The following is an 18,626-nucleotide window of genomic DNA, read 5'->3' as shown; positions in this document are numbered from 1 at the left end:
TGTAACACAAATTCCTCGATAGTTTGAACAAATTTTGCGATCCCCTTTCTTAAATATTGTATTAATGTAACCTAGCTTCATTTCGTTGGGTATTGAATCTCCATGTATCATTTTGTTGAAGAGCTGTGTTATCAGTTTCACAATTTTGTCACCACCATATTTCAGACACTCCAGATTGATATTGCCTGGTCCCGGTGATTTACCATTCTTTCCTGTTCTCAACGCCTGAAGTACTTCACTTTCTAAAATATGGATCTCATCATCTTCATGTCCTTTATCTTCCCCTGTTCCTTCTTCTAGATATTCTTCTCTGTCCTCATTTAATAATTTTTGGAAATACTCTTCCCATTCCTTTTGTGTTATCAGTTGGAGATTAGTTTTGCTTTTTGTATCCTGTCGATGCCCTTTCAATACTGACCATGCTTCTTTTGCTCTCCCAAATCCTAATTTGCTATTCACCTTGGCACATGTTCTTTCCCATGCTTCATTTTTTGCCATCCTTATTTTTTTCATCACTTCATTCTTCTTTTCCTTGTATATTGACCTTGTTTCTTCTGATTTATCATTCAACCACTGAAGGAACGCATTTCGTTTTTCTCTAATGAGGACCTCTAGTTCCTCTGACCACCACTCTGCTGCACGGTAGTGGTTGCTATCTTTTTTACCCAACACCTCTGTTGCTATGATTTTCACATTAGCTTTTATATAGTCATATATTTCCTCTGTACTTCCTTCAAATGATTCAACCAGTTTCCTTTCCATCCTGGCTGCAAAGAGTGTTCTGATACTTTCGTCTTGTAGGCTGTCAATATTAAAAGGTAAATTTTCATCTTTCTCAGTCTGGTTTGTTTTATTTATGTTACTTGTATCACTCCTAGCATTCTTCATGGCCAGAAAGACTTCATTTTAACTAGATAGTGATCTGATCCACACTGGGCTCCTCTATAAGATCTGACTTCTACTGCCTTGAAACTACTTGTTTGCCTAATGATAATATAATCTATTATAGAACGAAGTTCTTTGGTGTTCTGTTGCCAAGTATATTTATGAATGTCCTTATGTTTGAAAAATGTGTTGGTAATTTTTAGATCAAATTGTTCACAAATTGCAATCAATCGTTCTCCATTGTCATTATATTCATCCTCTCCATGTTTTCCTACTATTCTACAAGATTCTCTAATTCCTACCCTTCCATTCAGATCTCCCATGATAATCAGTTCCTTTCGTCTTGGGATTTTTTCAATAGTCTCCCTGAGGGTGTCCCAAAATGTATCTTTCTCCTTATCTTTTGTGTCGTTCGTGGGTGCATATACGCCAATAATCACAACTTCCCTAGCAAATAATGTCATTTCAACAGTTATTATACGTTGATTGATGAATGTCCAATTTGTGATTCTTTCTTTCCATGATTTTTTTATCATAATGGAGACTCCTGCTTTGGCTCTTACTGCTTTTGATACCCCACTCCAGATATGCACATAATTATCCAGTTCTTCTTCTCCTTGGCCTTTCTTCTTTGTTTCAGAGAGTATGACAACATCCATGTTGAACATGTCAAGTTCTGCGGGGAGTAAATTTATTTTAGTGGAAATACCTTGCACATTCCAGCATCCAAACATAATTTTCCGTTTCTCATTGCCAGTTCGTCGTCCAAAGTTCCAATTTTTCTGAGGCATATTATTAGGTTTTTTAGCATTTTTATGTTTTTATGTGAGTGAGGAGGTGGCCCACTGCACAACCCCCAACCTGGAGGACCAGGTAATTTTTACTCAAGGTTTTCTTCCTTTAGCCTTTGATAAGCCAATATCATACTACAAGGCAGCAGTTGCTAGTTTTGGTCCACCCCGGGTATTTTGTTTCCCCGGTACCCACCATATCTGGTGAGCATTCCCCTATCCGCCACCTGGGGAGGCGCCCGATGGGAGACCAGCAAACTCCACACGGGAAAATAGTTTTAAGTTTTCTAATTCTTCAGTTGAGACTCATTGTCTCTGATTTTCGCCACTTCTGTGCACTTTTGTTTTTCCATTTGTAGGCATTTCACTTTGCCTCTGTATTTGTCACAGGTACTACATGTATCTGTGTGAGTATACTCATAGGAAATACACTATGTATGTGTTTTGTAATATGCCTTACGTGTTGCGTAATTCTCTTTGAATAAATTGAACATTGTATTTATGTCCAGTTCATCAGAGAGTATACTTTAGTTGTATCTTCTAACCCATAATAACAATGTCTGTCTGGAAAGGGGGCAATATGCTGCTTAATTTCCAGGGGCTGTTCCCGTGTTTCTCTCTCTTATCAAGAAGGGCATTCCTGGTAGTTCGATGACTAGACACTACATATTGTGTCTTACTTTTTGATATGTCATGTGCCATGCATTGCCATCAATGCCGTAAGAAAAACAAAAACTTCTTTCACTGCATCCCGTATTTGTACTCAAACTGTGTACTCATAGGTTGCATTGTTAAATCTTGCTTCACGTTCATTTTTCCTAGGCCTTTTTCAGTACATTGGAAGTACAGAAAGGAGACCATATAAATAAGCATCCTGCAAAACTACGCAGTCCAGTAAGTTCAGCACTTAATGGACTAAGCCTTTTTGTTGTGTTTCACATGGGCTGAGCTCTTTCTTTCCCTGTACAACTTCTTTTCAAAGCTCATTTACATTATGACTGAGTTAGTTTTCCTGTTCTGTACTTCCATATACTGGTGAAAAAAGAAAAAAATGGACTTAACTTTTTTCCTGGACCCTTCAAGTATCTTAGCAGTTATTATTGTCATTGTGTTCTGTTCCTTCCTGAAATCTAATAGACCTTATTTTACTCTGCATATGAATTTTTTGTTTGCCCTATATGTATCAGTCCACTTTCTTCTCTTCTCTCTTTAAATCCTCAAACAAACAGTATAACATTTAGCACTTGTGTTCCAGTCAGTACTGCAGCAAGACACATTTGGTACTTGTATCTTATATTCTCATACAATATTTAATTTTTTTTACCTTCAAATACATATATTTTAAATTGCAGAAACTTATAAAAGAAAAACTTTAAGTTTAAGCAGTAGTTTAAATAAAATTGCCTTTTGCATGCTGCACAGTAGTTTTTAACATTTTACATATTTTGCCTTATTTACAATGCATCTTCAGTGGGTGTCAGATCAGCATCTAATTCATTATCAGTAAGCCAAACAGCTTTCTCCCATACAGAAAACTGGTTGAAAGGCTGCAGTGACCACAACAGAAACTGCAAACTGTCAACCAATTGTCTATATGAGAGAAAGCTGTTTGGATTACAAATAATGAATTAGATGCTGATCTGAAACCCACTGAAGATGCTTTGCAAATAAAGTGAAACACATCTGGGTGTGCAAGCAAAATTTAAAAAAAAATTAATGTGCAGCATGCAAAAGGTGTTTTTCTTTAAAATTACTTCAATTTATACACTACTGCTGCAAAAATGTCCACCACAAGATATTTGTAACTTATATTTTAAGTTATGTAAACTATGTTCATCAAGTTTAAGCACAGATAAGCTGGGTGACAGACCCAATAACTTGTGATGTATACATTTAAGGATATCAGTGACAATGTATTACTGAAGCAGCTTTTAATTTTCTAATTAATGTTCATACAGTATAATTTTAGGCGCAATTTTTTGTTGCCGTTTGATTTATTTGTAATGTTTCTGCAGGTTCGAATAGTATGTATGAGTGATACACACTCATTGACTCCACATATCAGATTTGACATTCCAGATGGAGATATTTTCATACATGCAGGTGATTTTACAAAATGTGGCAGAGAGGAAGAGGTTATTGATTTCAATAATTGGATAGGTAAGCTTAGTTGTTTCCTAATATTACATCCATGATAGTCAATACTAATATGAAAACTGAATTTACTTGTAATATGTAATTTTAGGTCAGCTGCCTCACAAATATAAAATTGTTATTGCGGGAAATCATGAGCTGAGTTTTGATGAAACATTTACACAGTCTTTGAACAGCAGTCCAGGCGACAGAACTTCTCATACAGGTTACAGTGTTGTTGATAAAATTCCAACATTGGGTGTTCCAAAAGAAAACATAACAGAAGCAATAACAACTCCAAATGTGAAAAAATGTTTGACGAACTGCATATATTTACAAGACGAAGAAGTTGTAGTTTACGGATTGAAAATATATGGCACACCATGGTAAGATATTGTTTGTAGTGTTTACACTTCATTGCCACTGTGCATCCTTTAGTAGTGAACTTACTATCCGTGAATTTACTGTTTATGGGGAAATTTACTTGTATAATTGTCATCATAACAAACAATGTATGAAAAATATCAGAAGTGTCATATCTCAATGAGGAAATTAAAACTTTCAGCACAGGGCAGGAGCATGGAGAGGAACTCTGGCTCATGTTTAAAAGAATAACTGATCATACATTGGACAGATATGTACCCAGTAGAACAGTTCTTGGTGGGAGCAAACCTCCATGGTATACAGTCACTGTAAAGAAACTTCTAAAGAAACAGAGATTACTGCGTAATATGTGTAAAATAAAGCATAGGACTATAGATAGAGAGATGATGAATGAAACACATTTGGCTGTCAACAGAGCAATACGTGATGCCTTCTGTGACTACTGTAGCAGAATATTGTCAAGTGACCTTTCACAGAACCCAAATAAGTTCTTGTCATATGTAAAGGCTGTAGTGTCCAGCCCCTAGTGAATGATACATGAACTGAAATTGATGGTAGCAAAACAAAAGCTGAAATGCTTAACACTGTTTCCAAATATTCCTTTACAAAGGAAAACCCAAGAGAATTGCCCCAATTTAATCCTTGTAACACTGACAAAATGAATGGAATAAGTATTAATGCCAATGGTGTTGAGAAACAGCTGAAATCATTAAAATTGGACAAAGCTCCAGGGTCAGGTTCTACACTGTATTTGTGGCTGAGTTAGCCCTTCTTCTAAGTATAAACTATTGTATATCCCTTGAATAAAAAACCATGCCCAGTAAAAAAGCACAGGTCACACCCTTCTACAAGAAGGGTAATAAAAGTGCTCCACAAAATTAACATCCAATATCCTTGACATCAATTTATTGTCGAATCTTAAAGCATATTCTGAGCTCAAAGACAATGAAGTATCTTGATCAGAATGACCTGCAAACTGCCAACCAGCATGAATTCTGACAACATCGATTGCACTTTTCTCACATGACATATTGAAAGCTTTGGATCAAGGTAGTTAGGTGGATGCAGTATTTCTCGATTTTCGAAAAGCATTTGTCTCATTACCACATTTATGCTTATTGTCAATAAATTTGATCATATTGGATATTAAGTGAAATTTGTGACTGGATTGAGGACTTTGTGGTAGGGAAGACACAGCATGTTATCTTGGATGGATAGTCATCATCAAAGGTAGAAGTAACTTCAGGTATACCCCAGGGAAGGGTGTTGGGAACCTTGCTGTTCATGTGGCATATTAATTTATGTTCTGCTATCAATTTGTTCCTCCACAAAAGTTACTGATTCACAAACACGATACTATTTCAACGACAAATCTCAAAACTAATCTTGCATCCTTTCGGCAAAATAACCGAATTACTGAAACATTTTCCCTCCTACGAACCAATGGAACTTTCAGCTCTTAATTATATTTTACAGCAAATTTTTGTATTACTTATCCATGGTACGGCTGCATGTGACTGCTCCACACTGGAGCCCATCACTTACTCTCCGCATATAACTTGGTGTTTGACCAATACCACCACTGGGACGTTGTTTAATGTTATACACCATGACAATGCTCCCTATAGAGAAAAGACACTTTCAGCTTCAAAAATTCAACGCCAGTGATTAATAGAGAGTATCATTTTGCTGCATCATAACATGAAAGATAGCAGTGCTCCATGCACCCCTCCAATAGAATCTTTTCAGCAAATGCAAGAAAAAACTTTCTTGAAAAATCAAAAGAGAAAATAGGAACCCCGCATAAATTATGATCTAGAAGCAAGAACCCTGCATAAACAAATAATTGGATACCAACTAACAACCCAGCAATGGTTCTGTCTTGAGTTGTTATACTCCAATAGACTAAAAATGTTGTTGTTGTGGTCTTCAGTCTCGAGACTGGGTTGATGCAGCTCTCCATGCTACTATATCCTGTGCAAGCTTCTTCATCTCCCAGTACTTACCGGAACCTACAACCTTCTGAATCTGCTTAGTGTATTCATCTCTTGGTCTGCCTCTATGATTTTTACCCTCCACGCTGCCCTCCAATGCTAAATTTGTGATCCCTTGATGCCTCAGAACGTGTCCTACCAACCGATCCCTTCTTCTAGTCAAGTTGTGCCACAAACTCCTCTTCTCCCCAATTCTATTCAATACACCCTCGTTAGTTACGTGATCTACCCATATAATCTTCAGCATTCTTCTGTAGCACCACATTTTGAAGGCTTCTATTCTCTTCTGGTCCAAACTATTTATCGTTCATGTTTCACTTCCATACATGGCTACACTTCATACAAATACTTTCAGAAACAACTTCCTGACATTTAAATCTATACTCGATGTTAACAAATTTTTCTTCTTCAGAAACATTTTCCTTGCCATTGCCAGTCTACATTTTATATCCTCTCTACTTCGACCATCATCAGTTATTTTGCTCCCCAAATAGCAAAACTCCTTTACTACTTTAAGTGTCTCATTTCCTAATCTAATTCCCTCAGCATCACCCAACTTAATTTGACTACATTGCATTATCCTCGTTTTGCTTTTGTTGATGTTCATCTTATATCCTCCTTTCAAGACACTGTCCATTCCGTTCAACTGCTGGTCCAAGTCCTTTGCTGTCTCTGACAGAATTACAATGTCATCAGCGAACCTCAAAGTTTTTACTTCTTCTCCATGAATTTTAATACCTACTCCGAATTTTTCTTTTGTTTCCTTTACTGCTTGCTCAATATATAGGCTGAATAACATTGGGGAGAGGTTACAACCCTGTCTCACTCCCTTCCCAACCACTGCTTCCCCTTTCATGTCCCTCGACTCTTATAACTGCCATCTGGTTTCTGTACAAATTGCAAATAGCCTTTCGCTCCCTGTATTTTACCCCTGCCACCTTCAGAATTTGAAAGAGAGTATTCCAGTTAACGTTGTCAAAAGCTTTCTCTAAGTCTACAAATGCTAGAAACATAGGTTTGCCTTTCCTTAATCTATTTTCTTAGATGAGTCGTAGGGTCAGTATTGCCTCACGTGTTCCAACATTTCTACGGAATCCAAACTCATATTCCCCGAGGTTGGCTTCTACCAGTTTTTCCATTTGTCTATAAAGAATTCGCATTAGTATTTTGCAGCTGTGACTTATTAAACTGATAGTTCAGTAATTTTCACATCTGTCAACAACTGCTTTCTTTGGGATTGGAATTATTATATTCTTCTTGAAGTCTGAGGGTATTTCGCCTGTCCCATACATTTTGCTCACCAGATGGTAGAGTTTTGTCAGGACTGGCTCTCCCAAGGCCATCAGTAGTTCCAATGGAATGTTGTCTACTCCCAGGGCCTTGTTTCGACTCGGGTATTTCAGTGCTCTGTCAAACTCTTCACGCAGTATCGTATCTCCCATTTCATCTTCATCTACATCCTTTTCCATTTCCGTAATATTGTCCTCAAGTACATCGCCCTTTGTATAGACCCTCTATATACTCCTTCCACCTTTCTGCTTTTCCTTCTTTGCTTAGAACGGGGTTTCTATCTGAGCTCTTGATATTCATACAAGTGGCTATCTTTTCTCCAAAGGTCTCTCTAATTTTCCTGTAGGCAGTATCTATCTTACCCCTAGTGAGATAAGCCTCTACATCCTTACATTTGTCGTCTAGCCATCCCTGCGTAGCCATTTTGCACTTCCTGACGATCTCATTTTTGAGACTTTGTATTCCTTTTTGCCTGCTTCATTTACTGTGTTTTTATATTTTCTCCTTTCATCAATTAAATTCACTATTTCTTCTATTACCCAAGGATTCCTACCAGCCCTCATCTTTTTACCCACTTGATCCTCTGCTGCCTTCACTACTTCAACCCCCAGAGCTACCCATTCTTCTTCTACTGCATTTCTTCCCCCCATTCCTGCCAATTGTTCCCTTATGCTCTCCCTGAAACTATGTACAACTTCTGGTTTAGTGAGTTTATCCAGGTCCCATCTCCTTAAATTCCCACCTTTTTGCAGTTTCTTCAGTTTTAATCTACAGTTCGTAACCAATAGATTGTGGTCAGAGTCCACATCTGCCCCTGGAAACGTCTTACAGTTTAAAACCTGGTTCCTAAATGTCTGTCTTACAATTATATAATCTATCTGATACCTTCTAGTATCTCCAGGATTCTTCCATATATACAACCTTCTTTTATGATTCTTGAACCAAGTGTTAGCTATGATTAAGTTATGCTCTGTGCAAAATTCTACCAGACGGCTTCCTCTTTCATTTCTTACCCCCAATCCATATTCACCTACTATGTTTCCTTCTTTCCCTTTTCCTACTCTCGAATTCCAGTCACCCATGACTATTAAATTTTCGTCTCCCTTCACTATCTGAATAATTTCTGTTATCTCATGATACATTTCATCAATTTCTTCATCATCTGCAGAGCTAGTTGGCATGTAAACTTGTATTACTGTAGTAGGCATGGGCTTCATGTCTATCTTAGCCACAATAATGCGTTCACTGTGCTGTTTGTAGTAGCTTACCTGCACTCTTATTTTTTTATTCATTATTAAACCTACTCCTGCATTACCCCTATTTGATTTTGTATTTATAACCCTGTATTCACCTGTCCAAAAGTCTTGTTCCTCCTGCCACCGAAATTCACTATTTCCCACTATATCTAACTTTAACCTATCCATTTCCCTTCTTAAATTTTCTAACCTACCTGCCCGATTAAGGGATCAGACATTCCATGCTCCGATCCGTAGAACGCCAGTTTTCTTTCTCCTGATAACGATATCCTCTTGAGTAGTCCCCGCCCGGTGATCCGAATGGGGGACTATTTTACCTCCGGAATATTTTACCCAAGAGGACGCCACCATCATTTAACCATACAGTAAAGCTGCATGCCCTTGGGAAAAATTACGGCTGTAGTTTCCCCTTGCTTTCAGCCGTTCGCAGTACCAGCACAGCAAGGTTGTTTTGGTTAGTGTTACAAGGCCAGATCACTCAGCCATCCAGACTGTTGCCCCTGCAACTACTGAAAAGGCTGCTGCCCCTCTTCAGGAACCACATGTTTGTCTGGCCTCTCAACAGATACCCCTCCGTTGTGGTTGCGCCTATTGTACGGTCATCTGTATCGCTGAGGCACGCAAGCCTCCCCACTAGTGGCAAGGTCCATGGTTCAAATATTTACAGTTGTTTACATTTTGGTTAATATGTGTGACAAGTGGGTAATCAACACTATACAAAAATTAAGAATATCAAAATTCCTTGGTGCATCAGTTAAGTCTGAATAGCGTACAACTCATCCTGAACATTAATTTTTCTGAATAAACAGGATTATATATTATAAAGGAATATTCAGAAAGATGTGTAGATGTTATGGGAATAGGTTATGCAAAAAATTACGATGTTGCCAGTTCTCAAACAGTTCAAGACATTCTTTACTTTTCTGTTTCCTTAGCGTAACATAACTGATGATACTTTTCAACTGTAATAAACGTAACTTTTACCTCTTTCAGGTGTACTTCCATAAGCTCAGTAATTAAGATACCCCACCTGTTCTTTGTATAGGAACATTGATCAGTGTATGCAAAAGGAATCTTATTGCACATATAACTGCTGCTCTGTACATTGAAGAAGTCAAGAAATTGTCAACTTTAATTAAACTGGAACCTAATTGGTTACCAGCTGACTACCTAACATAATACAGTGTCTCATAACTGTACATCATACAGTATGTTATGATTCAAGTCATAATCAAATCAGAAAAAAGACAAGAATTATATATCTACAGCAAACAAAATGACCTGACATAAAGAAACAGATGATAAAACTTTTTCTGTAGGTAATGTAAGACAGCCAGACAGTCTGGTATTTGAAATTGGAAAAACATTTCTAACACAAGGAAATACTAGTTGCTGATTAATTATCTGAAACATAACCTTTGGGAAGACATGCGTAATTGACATTTCACTTTTCCATACAATGCTTTGAGCAGTGTTCACTCTCACTGACAGTTAGTACTATCACCTAATTCTATTGCTTCTACTTCTGCTGAGGACCTTAGGTGAGTGCAACAGATGTTGATTGTTGCATAGCGGCCATCACCATGGCCGAAGGTCAGCAACCTGCCCACGTATCATTGCTAAGGCAGCATGGGGTGGTATGCTGAAGCTCAGCCACAGCTATGTGTGTTGTGGCTGTCAGGTGGCAGTGGATATGGCCAGATGCTTGAAGGAACTGCATTGTGTCACAGCTCTCTTCCACTATCATTTTGGCAGCTACTCAGACATATAAATTCTACAGACACTGAGTCACAGACAGGCACAACAAAAAGACTGCTATACACTTTAGGTTTTGGCCAAAATACCTTCCTCTGAAGTAGAAAACTCACACACACACACGACTGCAACTGAAGCCACATTGCGAGGGGCATTGACTTAACATGATGGGAGTGATGACTGGGTTGTGGTGAGGAGGAGGCTGGGGCTGGGAGGGGGAGGGATTGTGGGGTAGGGGTGGCGGACAGTGAAGTGCTGCCGGGGAGCGCACAGGGATGAGGTGGAGAGAGGATAGTGCACCTGTGTGCAGTCGAGAGTTTATATGGAGGGCCGGGGAGAGGTGGGAAGGGGGGAGGGGTGGTGGAAAAGGAAAGAAGTAAAAAGACTGGGTATGATGGTGGAATGAAGGCTGTGGAGTGCTGGAATGGGAACAGGGAAGCAGCTGGATGAATGAGGACAATGACTAACGAAGGGTGAACCCAGGAGGATTATGGGAACATAGGATATATTGCAGGGAAAGTTCCCACCTGCACTATTCAGAAAAGCTGGTGTTGGTGGGAAGGATCCATAAGGCACAGGCTGTGAAGCAGTTATTGAAATGAAGGATGTCATGTTTGGCAGCGTGCTCAGCAACAGGGTGGTCCACTTGTTTCTTGGCCACAATTTGTCAGTGGCCATTCATGCAGACAGACAGCTTGTTAGTTGTCATGCCCACGTAGAATGCAGCACAGTGGTTGCAGCTTAGCTTGCAGATCACATGACTGGTTTCACAGGTAGGCCTGCCTTTGATGGGATAAGTGATGTTTGTGACCGGACCAGGGTGTATACGCCCTGGGACAACCGGGAAACATGGGAAAAAACCCAGGATTTGTTTCATCTGGGAGAAAACTGGGAAAAACCCAGAAATTTTAGGAATTCCGGGAATTTTCCATTCTTTTAGTTTTCATTTAAATTTTTGTAATTTTGACTGCAGTCTACCATCTAAAAACTGATCCTGACCTTATAAAACTACCTGCAGACAAAATCTCCATCACTGTTGCTTTAAACTGCAAGATTACCTGGCAGAAGGACTCCACCAGCTGTCTGATACACCCACATACCAACCTTGCCTCAATGACCCCATTCCATAAATCCAGCAGGATCTCCAATCACTCCTCAAATCCGTAGGCCTATCCCAGAACCTCTGCCAGGGTCCATCTCTCTGCTCACTCCTACCACTCCCACACTCCTACCTTCTACATGACACAAGTCCATAAACCCAACCACCCAGGATGCCACATTGTGGCCGGTTACTGTGCCCCCACAGACAGAATCTCTGCTCTCATAGACCAACACCTTTAACCTATTACCCAGTACCTAACCTCCTATATAAAAGATAACAACCACTTCCTCCATCGACTCTCCACAGTTCCTTCCCTTTACCACATTATGCCCTGCTCATCACTATTGATGCCACGTCCCTTTACACGAACATCTCTAATGCCCATTGCCTTACTGCTATTAAATACTACCTTTCCCGACACCCTACAGATTCCAAACTGACAACCTCCTTCCTAGTCGCCATGACCATCTATATCCTCACCCACAGTTACTTCTCCTTTGAAGGCATTACCTACAAACAGATATGGGGTACGGCATGGGCATCCAAATGGCACCATCCTATGCCAACCTATTTGTGGGCCATCTAGAGGAAACTTTCCTGAACCCCTCACCTGGTTCAGATTCATTGGTGACATCTTTGCGATATGGATCGAGGGTTAGTGTATCTTATCCACATTCCTCCAGAACCTCAACAACTTCTTCTCCATTTGCTTCACCTGGTCCTGCTCAACACAACAAGCCACCTTCCAAGATGTTGACCTCCACTTCAAAGATGGCAACATCAATACCTCCATACATATCAAACCTACTAACCATCAGCAATACCTCCACTTCGACAGCTGCCACCCATTCCTTACCAAGAAGTCCCTTCCATACATCCTAGCCACCCATGGTCATCGCATCTGCAGTAACAAGCTATCCCTCTTGAAATACCCGAGTGTCTCACTGTAGCCTGCTCAGACCGTAATTATCCAACCAACCTTGTACAAAAACAAATATCCTGTGCCTTATCTTTCCAGTCTCCCACCAACTCCCAAGGTCCGGCTACAGAAGAGCATACCCCTTTGTAACTCAGTACCACCCAGGACTGGAGAAAGTGAATTGCATTCTCCACCATGGTTTTGACTACATCTCATTATGCCCTGAAATGAGAAATGCCCTGCCCACCATCATTCTCACCCATCCTACAGTGGTATTCCGCCATCCACTAAACCTACACTATATACTTGTCCATCCCTACACAACCCCTACTCCCAAGCCCCTTGCCTCATGGCTCATACCCCTATAACAGACCTACATGCAAGACCTGTCCCATACATCCTCCCACCACCACCTGGTCACAAACATCACTTATCCCATCAAAGGCAGACCTACCTGTGAAACCAGGCATGTGATCTACAATCTAAGCCGCAACTACTGTGCTGCATTCTATGTGGGCATGACAACCAACAAGCTGTCCATCTGCCAAGAAACAAATGGACCACCCTGTTGCAGATCACACTGCCAAACATGACATCCTTCATTTCAATGACTGCTTCACAGCCTGTGCCATATAGATCCTTCCCATCAACACCAGCTTTTCTGAATCCCACAAGTGGAAACTTTCCCTGCAATACATCCTGTGTTCCCGTAACCCTCATGGCCTCAACCTTCGTCAGTCACTGTCCTCACCCATCCAGCCCCACCCCTCCATGTTCCCATTCCAGAACTACACAGTCCTCATTCCACCATCACACCCAGTCTTTTTACTTCTTTCCTCTTCCACTACCCCCTTCCCCTTCCCACCTCTCCTCTGCCCACCATCTAACCTCTTGACTGCACATAGCTGCCCTACCCTCTCTCCACCTTGTCCCTGTGTGCTTCCCAGCAGCAGTTCACTGGCCGCCACCCATATCGTACTATCCCTCCCCGTCCCAGCCTCCCAGCCTCCTCTTTAACCCCACCCAGTCGCCACTCCCATCATGCACTGCACTGCACTGCACTGGTGCTGCTCCTCACAGTGTGGCTTAAGTTTCCAGAGACTGCAGTTTTGTGTGTGTGTGTGTGTGTGTGTGTGTGTGTGTGTGTGTGTGTGTCTTATTTGTGACAGTCTTTTTTGTTGTGCATATCTGCGACTCAGCATCTCCACTATATGGTGAGGGGCAATATTGTTACATTCCATCTTGGGTTGACCATTGTTTGACTTTGACAGTTCTGTTATTTATGACTGCCACTCAGTTTTTTTGTGGCTGCACAGCATGCGTACATGCATCATTATCAATCTCCTTGCACTGCCTCTTCCACCGTACACCTTTTTCTGTTGTTGTCAGTTTTTGACTGGTTTGATGCGGTGTGCCATGAATTCCTCTCCTGTGCCAACTTTTTCATCTCAGAGTAGCACTTGCAACCTGTATTCTCAATTATTTGCCAGATGTATTCCAGTATCTCTCTTCCTATACAGCTCCCTTTCGTAGCACCAAAGTTATTCCCTGGTGTCTTAACAGATGTTGTACCATATTATCCCTTCTTCTTGTTAGTGTTTTCCATGCATTCTATTCCTTGCCATTTCTGTGGAGAAGCTCCTCATTTCTTACCTTATCAGTCCATGTAATATTGATGTCCTTGTTTATGTTCAAATGACAATATTCCGCTTAAACTCTGCCTATGCTCATTAGCTCCTTTCTGAGCACACTCAGTTGACCTTGGCCGTTTGCTTTCATTTTGTCTCTTTTTGTGTTTCTGCCAGTAAATTGACAAGCCATAATTATCTTGCACATCTTCATGGTGGTAATCATGCCTTCTCTTGTTTCTTTCACTTGTGTTTCCTCTTGACTCTTGTTGCTTCTTCTCTCTTGTGCTTTGTGCAAATCTTCATCATGCTTGATCCACATTATCAGTTATCGTGCTAGGGAGACAAATACAAACGTGCGGTAGCCATTGCATGACCCTGCGTATGGGAGCTTTACGTGTAGGACACACTTTGTTACAAAATGAAAATGACCATGTACCTAATACGAGCAGCAGGTAACTCTTATACTTCTCAAATATTAAAGCTGTTCAGTTGGAAGATGGGAAATAGTTCTTTGAAATATTGACAGTACAAGTCAGATTGCTTTCTTTTATTGTCCCTTTAACACATAACACATTTCCACTTCATGGAAGTCTCTTCATTTACGTTATGTCTACATGTTCCTCCATGAAAGTTACTAATTCACAAACACAATACCATATCACCCACAAATATCAAAACTAATCCTGCATTCCTTTCCATGAAATAACTGAATTACTCATACACTTTTCTCCTGTGAATCTGCGTAATTATACTGTCTAGCAAATTCTTCCCGCTAGTTGCTGACGATATGGCTGCATGTGACTGCTCTGTGCAGAAGCCCATCATCAACTCTCCACACATTAACTTGCTGTATGACCAGTATTGCTGGGGCAGTGTTGACATTATACAACAAGACAATGCTCCTTCCAGAGAAAATGTGCGCTCAGCTTCAAAAATTCCAGAAGCCAGTGATAAGTAAAAAGTACAATATTGCTACATCATAATATCAAAGGTAGCAGTATTCCTTACAATGCTCTCCATGAAAATTTCTGACATTACATGCTATACAATCCATATGATGCCTTATTTTGATAAGAGAAAACAGCGTTGAAGACCTCTTCTTTATATTGGTTTAGTATCCTGAAATTGAGCTTTCAACTTAGTTCTTAAAGGTAGAAGTTAGTCTGCAGTGTCTTTTATTTGAAATAGATCATAATAGACAGTCTCATATTTTCAACTTTAATTCTAAAATAGAGTTAATGGAAAATTTTTCCAGTCACACAAAATTACTTTTCCACACAAAATAGCTTTTTTTCAGATAGGTAGCTGTTTGTTACATCAGTGGATTTCAGTATTATCTCACATTACCAATAAAGGAAATATGGACGTTAGTTGACAACAATTACAGGACTGTAGAGTCTTTTAAATTGCAGTAAAATAATGTTGCACTTTTATTTGTCGGAGTAAGTCAGGGCAGTGCTTGTTGCATCGTTTTAAAACCATCATGTTATTTGACTCTTACTGTTTGACACAACACTTTGACCTTTTCAGTCCTATGCTCTAAGCAGTTTCACAAGACATTCAGGGCCTTATTCCTTTATCGCACTACAGGTTTCATTCATTTTATGCTGCCAACTTATTGATCATTCTTTCACCAATAGATTTCAATCAACTCATTGTATTTTGCTCAAGGGCCAGAATGCATTTGCATCTTCTTTTTCATAAGGACTTGTGAGAAGCAATAGAAAGAATATATGTGGTATCAGAAACAGCACACACAGAATAAGAGGTTGGTGTATCATCTGATGCTAATGAAGATAGACTGAGATACACAGGGTATATACGCGGATGAAGAAAAACAAAACTCCCGGATTTTTCCCAGATTTCCCAGTTAAAAATACACTTTTCTCTTGGGTGGAAATACACTTTTTCCATATTAAGTGACAGTATACTTTCCCTCGGAACTGTATAACTTATATATCCTTTGATTGTTTATGGTTCTATACACTGGCATAGAATTTTCTGGCCTTTAGAAAATGAAACTCAGGAGGTGGGGTGGGTGGGGGAAACACGTTTTGGAAAGATCTTTGATGGCCAGCAACATGTATGCTGCATATTTTCGTATTATAAAGTCGAATTCCACCAAACACCACATGTTACTTTCCAAAGCATTGAAATTGAGGTTGCAATGCACTTTTGTAAGCCAGTCATAGCTCATGTCACGTGAGCTCGCCAACCAATGACAGTGGATATCAGAGCATAGGACACATGATGTAGTCACCCGATAGCAACATCACTGCTAAGTAGCGTGAACACACAAATAGGAAAAGTTAATGGTTTAAATTAATATACATAGTGTTGCTACAAGAAAAGCAAAGCTTTCACATATAATATTGGTCTCGAAGATTAATAAGCTGCAAGAGAAGCTAAGCTTTTACATATAATGTTGATCTTTTCTGCACTTGTTACGCTTTAAGATACATCACACAAAAGTGCCAGTAAAATTTTTAATAACGGCGTAAGTGTCTGAATTTCTGGGCTCTAAACTCTTCTAAATGGCTCGTCCTCAAAGAGTTGATTTTTAAATGAGAATCTAACACTCTGTGACTTAAGAAAATCATCGCACATTCTCGCACATAGTTCATCTTGTGTAAAAGGAAGTTCACTTTGAAAGTAACGCTTTACAAACCACCATTTGCAATATTTTTCCGCGACCTGTTAGAAATAGGTTCGTTTCAGCAGTTGCCAGAAAGCGCCAGATAACAGGCGTCACCGCGCTTGCGCGGCTACGATGGTGTAGGAAGCCTGTATGTTCATATGTGTAAAACATTAAAAGATCTTACATTATCTCATAAAAGAGACAAGACATCTGAGGATACTCCAAGAGCATTGGTATTTCATGAACCATACTGAAATGCATAATTTGGCTTAAAGTGCACATTTGTATGTCCAGTCACATAGGGTAGCCATGTGGTATGAGCCATCTTGCCGCAGTTCGCATGGCTCCCCCCGTTGGAGGTTTTAGTCCTTCCTTGGGCATGGATGTTTGTTTTGTCCTTAGCATAAGTTAGATTAAGTAGTGTGTAAGCCTAGGGACCGATGACTGCAGCAGTTTGGTCCCATACAACTTACCACAAATTAATTAATCTTGTGTCCAGATTCCCAATGAAGTAGGTGTTGACCTGATTTTAAGAATTTCTGTGTGGTTTTCAGGATGCAGATTTTCCTGGCATACCAGTACTGTATTATCTCATGTTTGGTTCTTTATTACGGTATAGTGCCATACGTGCTAGAAAATGAAAACGTGCACTTGAAATGCAGCGAACAGTTGGAACTACCCAATAGTGTGGCACTAAACACTTTACTTCAAATAAATTGACTGTCTCAGTGGAAAAGATTAATAAAATCCAAATTTATTTAGTACACCGACAAAAATGATGTCATTGTTCTCCAAGGTGATTAATGCTTGACTGTCAAAAAGGTGGAAATAAAATAAAATCTGAAACTAATAACATATTTTAGCCTTCCATAGTTATATGAATGTATCTTAATTCATTTGATAGCTCCTTGACACAGAAATTTGTTTTGTTTTCATTTGATGTGAGAGCAGTAAACAAAGAGGAATCAGTAAAATCACTAAATGTAAACACGGGTCACATGGAGAGTACTCACCTCCCCACTGCAACTCGGACTGCTCTGCGCATCAGCCCCAGATGTACGATATTTCTGAACCAGAGCAGTACTAGATACTACCTCGAGTGTTTCAGATAGGACGTAAAAATTTTTTAAAAAGTTGACTTTCCAAAAATATGTTCATTTTGTAGCACACAGCTTTTTGAAGAATCAGATAAATAAAAGATATATGCTCGAGGAAATGTAAGACATGTTATTTGGCCTTAAAGTGTGCCAAAGTGCAGTGCCACACCTCTTCACACAGCATTCTTCTATAGCACTTCACTATAGCTCTGTGAATTCAAATGTGTATATTTTGTAATGGATGCCATCAAACTACATTCAGGGTAGTGGAAATTAAAATGTCCTGTGGTGCCTCTCCTGCTCCCAGTCAGCTGGTCTGACACCCTGCCGCTCAAACAATTAATACTGGATGGGATTATTTGTCAATGCGGAACAAGAACTTTTAAGAAAATTTGCACTCTTTATTGCCTATTTGCTAATAACTTGCTATTTTGTGTGACATAAAATTAAATATGGGATACATAAAACAAGTGAAGACAAGAGACAAGTAAGACAGTACACGTTTCGTCAAGCCTTAGCTCCTAGCTTCTTCTTTTTTTTAAAAAAAAAAAATCTTGCTACAGCTTTACATGGCATGCTTTCCTTTCTGTGAAAGAATCTATTATCTCATCAAAGTTCGTCAAATGCTTTGATACATGCAAAATCAATATGTCTTTGTCTAATACTGAAAAAGCTGCTAATACAAATAGTACCCAAGATTGGTGTGGTTTCTCGATTCGATTACGTCTATTATGTCTCTGTCTACAAGATA

General features: G+C 39.6%; 1 protein-coding gene across 2 annotated transcripts in view; it reads left to right on the top strand.

The window, feature by feature from the left end:
- Positions 1–18,626, top strand: part of LOC124612656 (metallophosphoesterase domain-containing protein 1) — an 81,703-nt gene that overhangs the window by 26,588 nt on the left and 36,489 nt on the right. For both annotated transcript variants that reach the window (XM_047140973.1, XM_047140975.1), the window contains exons 2-3: positions 3,692–3,836; positions 3,922–4,195. In XM_047140973.1, coding sequence (XP_046996929.1) covers positions 3,692–3,836; positions 3,922–4,195 — 419 coding nt within the window. The remainder of the gene's footprint in view (positions 1–3,691; positions 3,837–3,921; positions 4,196–18,626) is intronic.

The sequence above is a fragment of the Schistocerca americana genome, chromosome 4, assembly GCF_021461395.2.
Source record: "Schistocerca americana isolate TAMUIC-IGC-003095 chromosome 4, iqSchAmer2.1, whole genome shotgun sequence".
Taxonomy (NCBI): Eukaryota; Metazoa; Arthropoda; class Insecta; order Orthoptera; family Acrididae; genus Schistocerca; species Schistocerca americana.
Note: the sequence above shows the minus strand (reverse complement) of the source record. Positions and strands in the feature narration are given on the sequence as shown.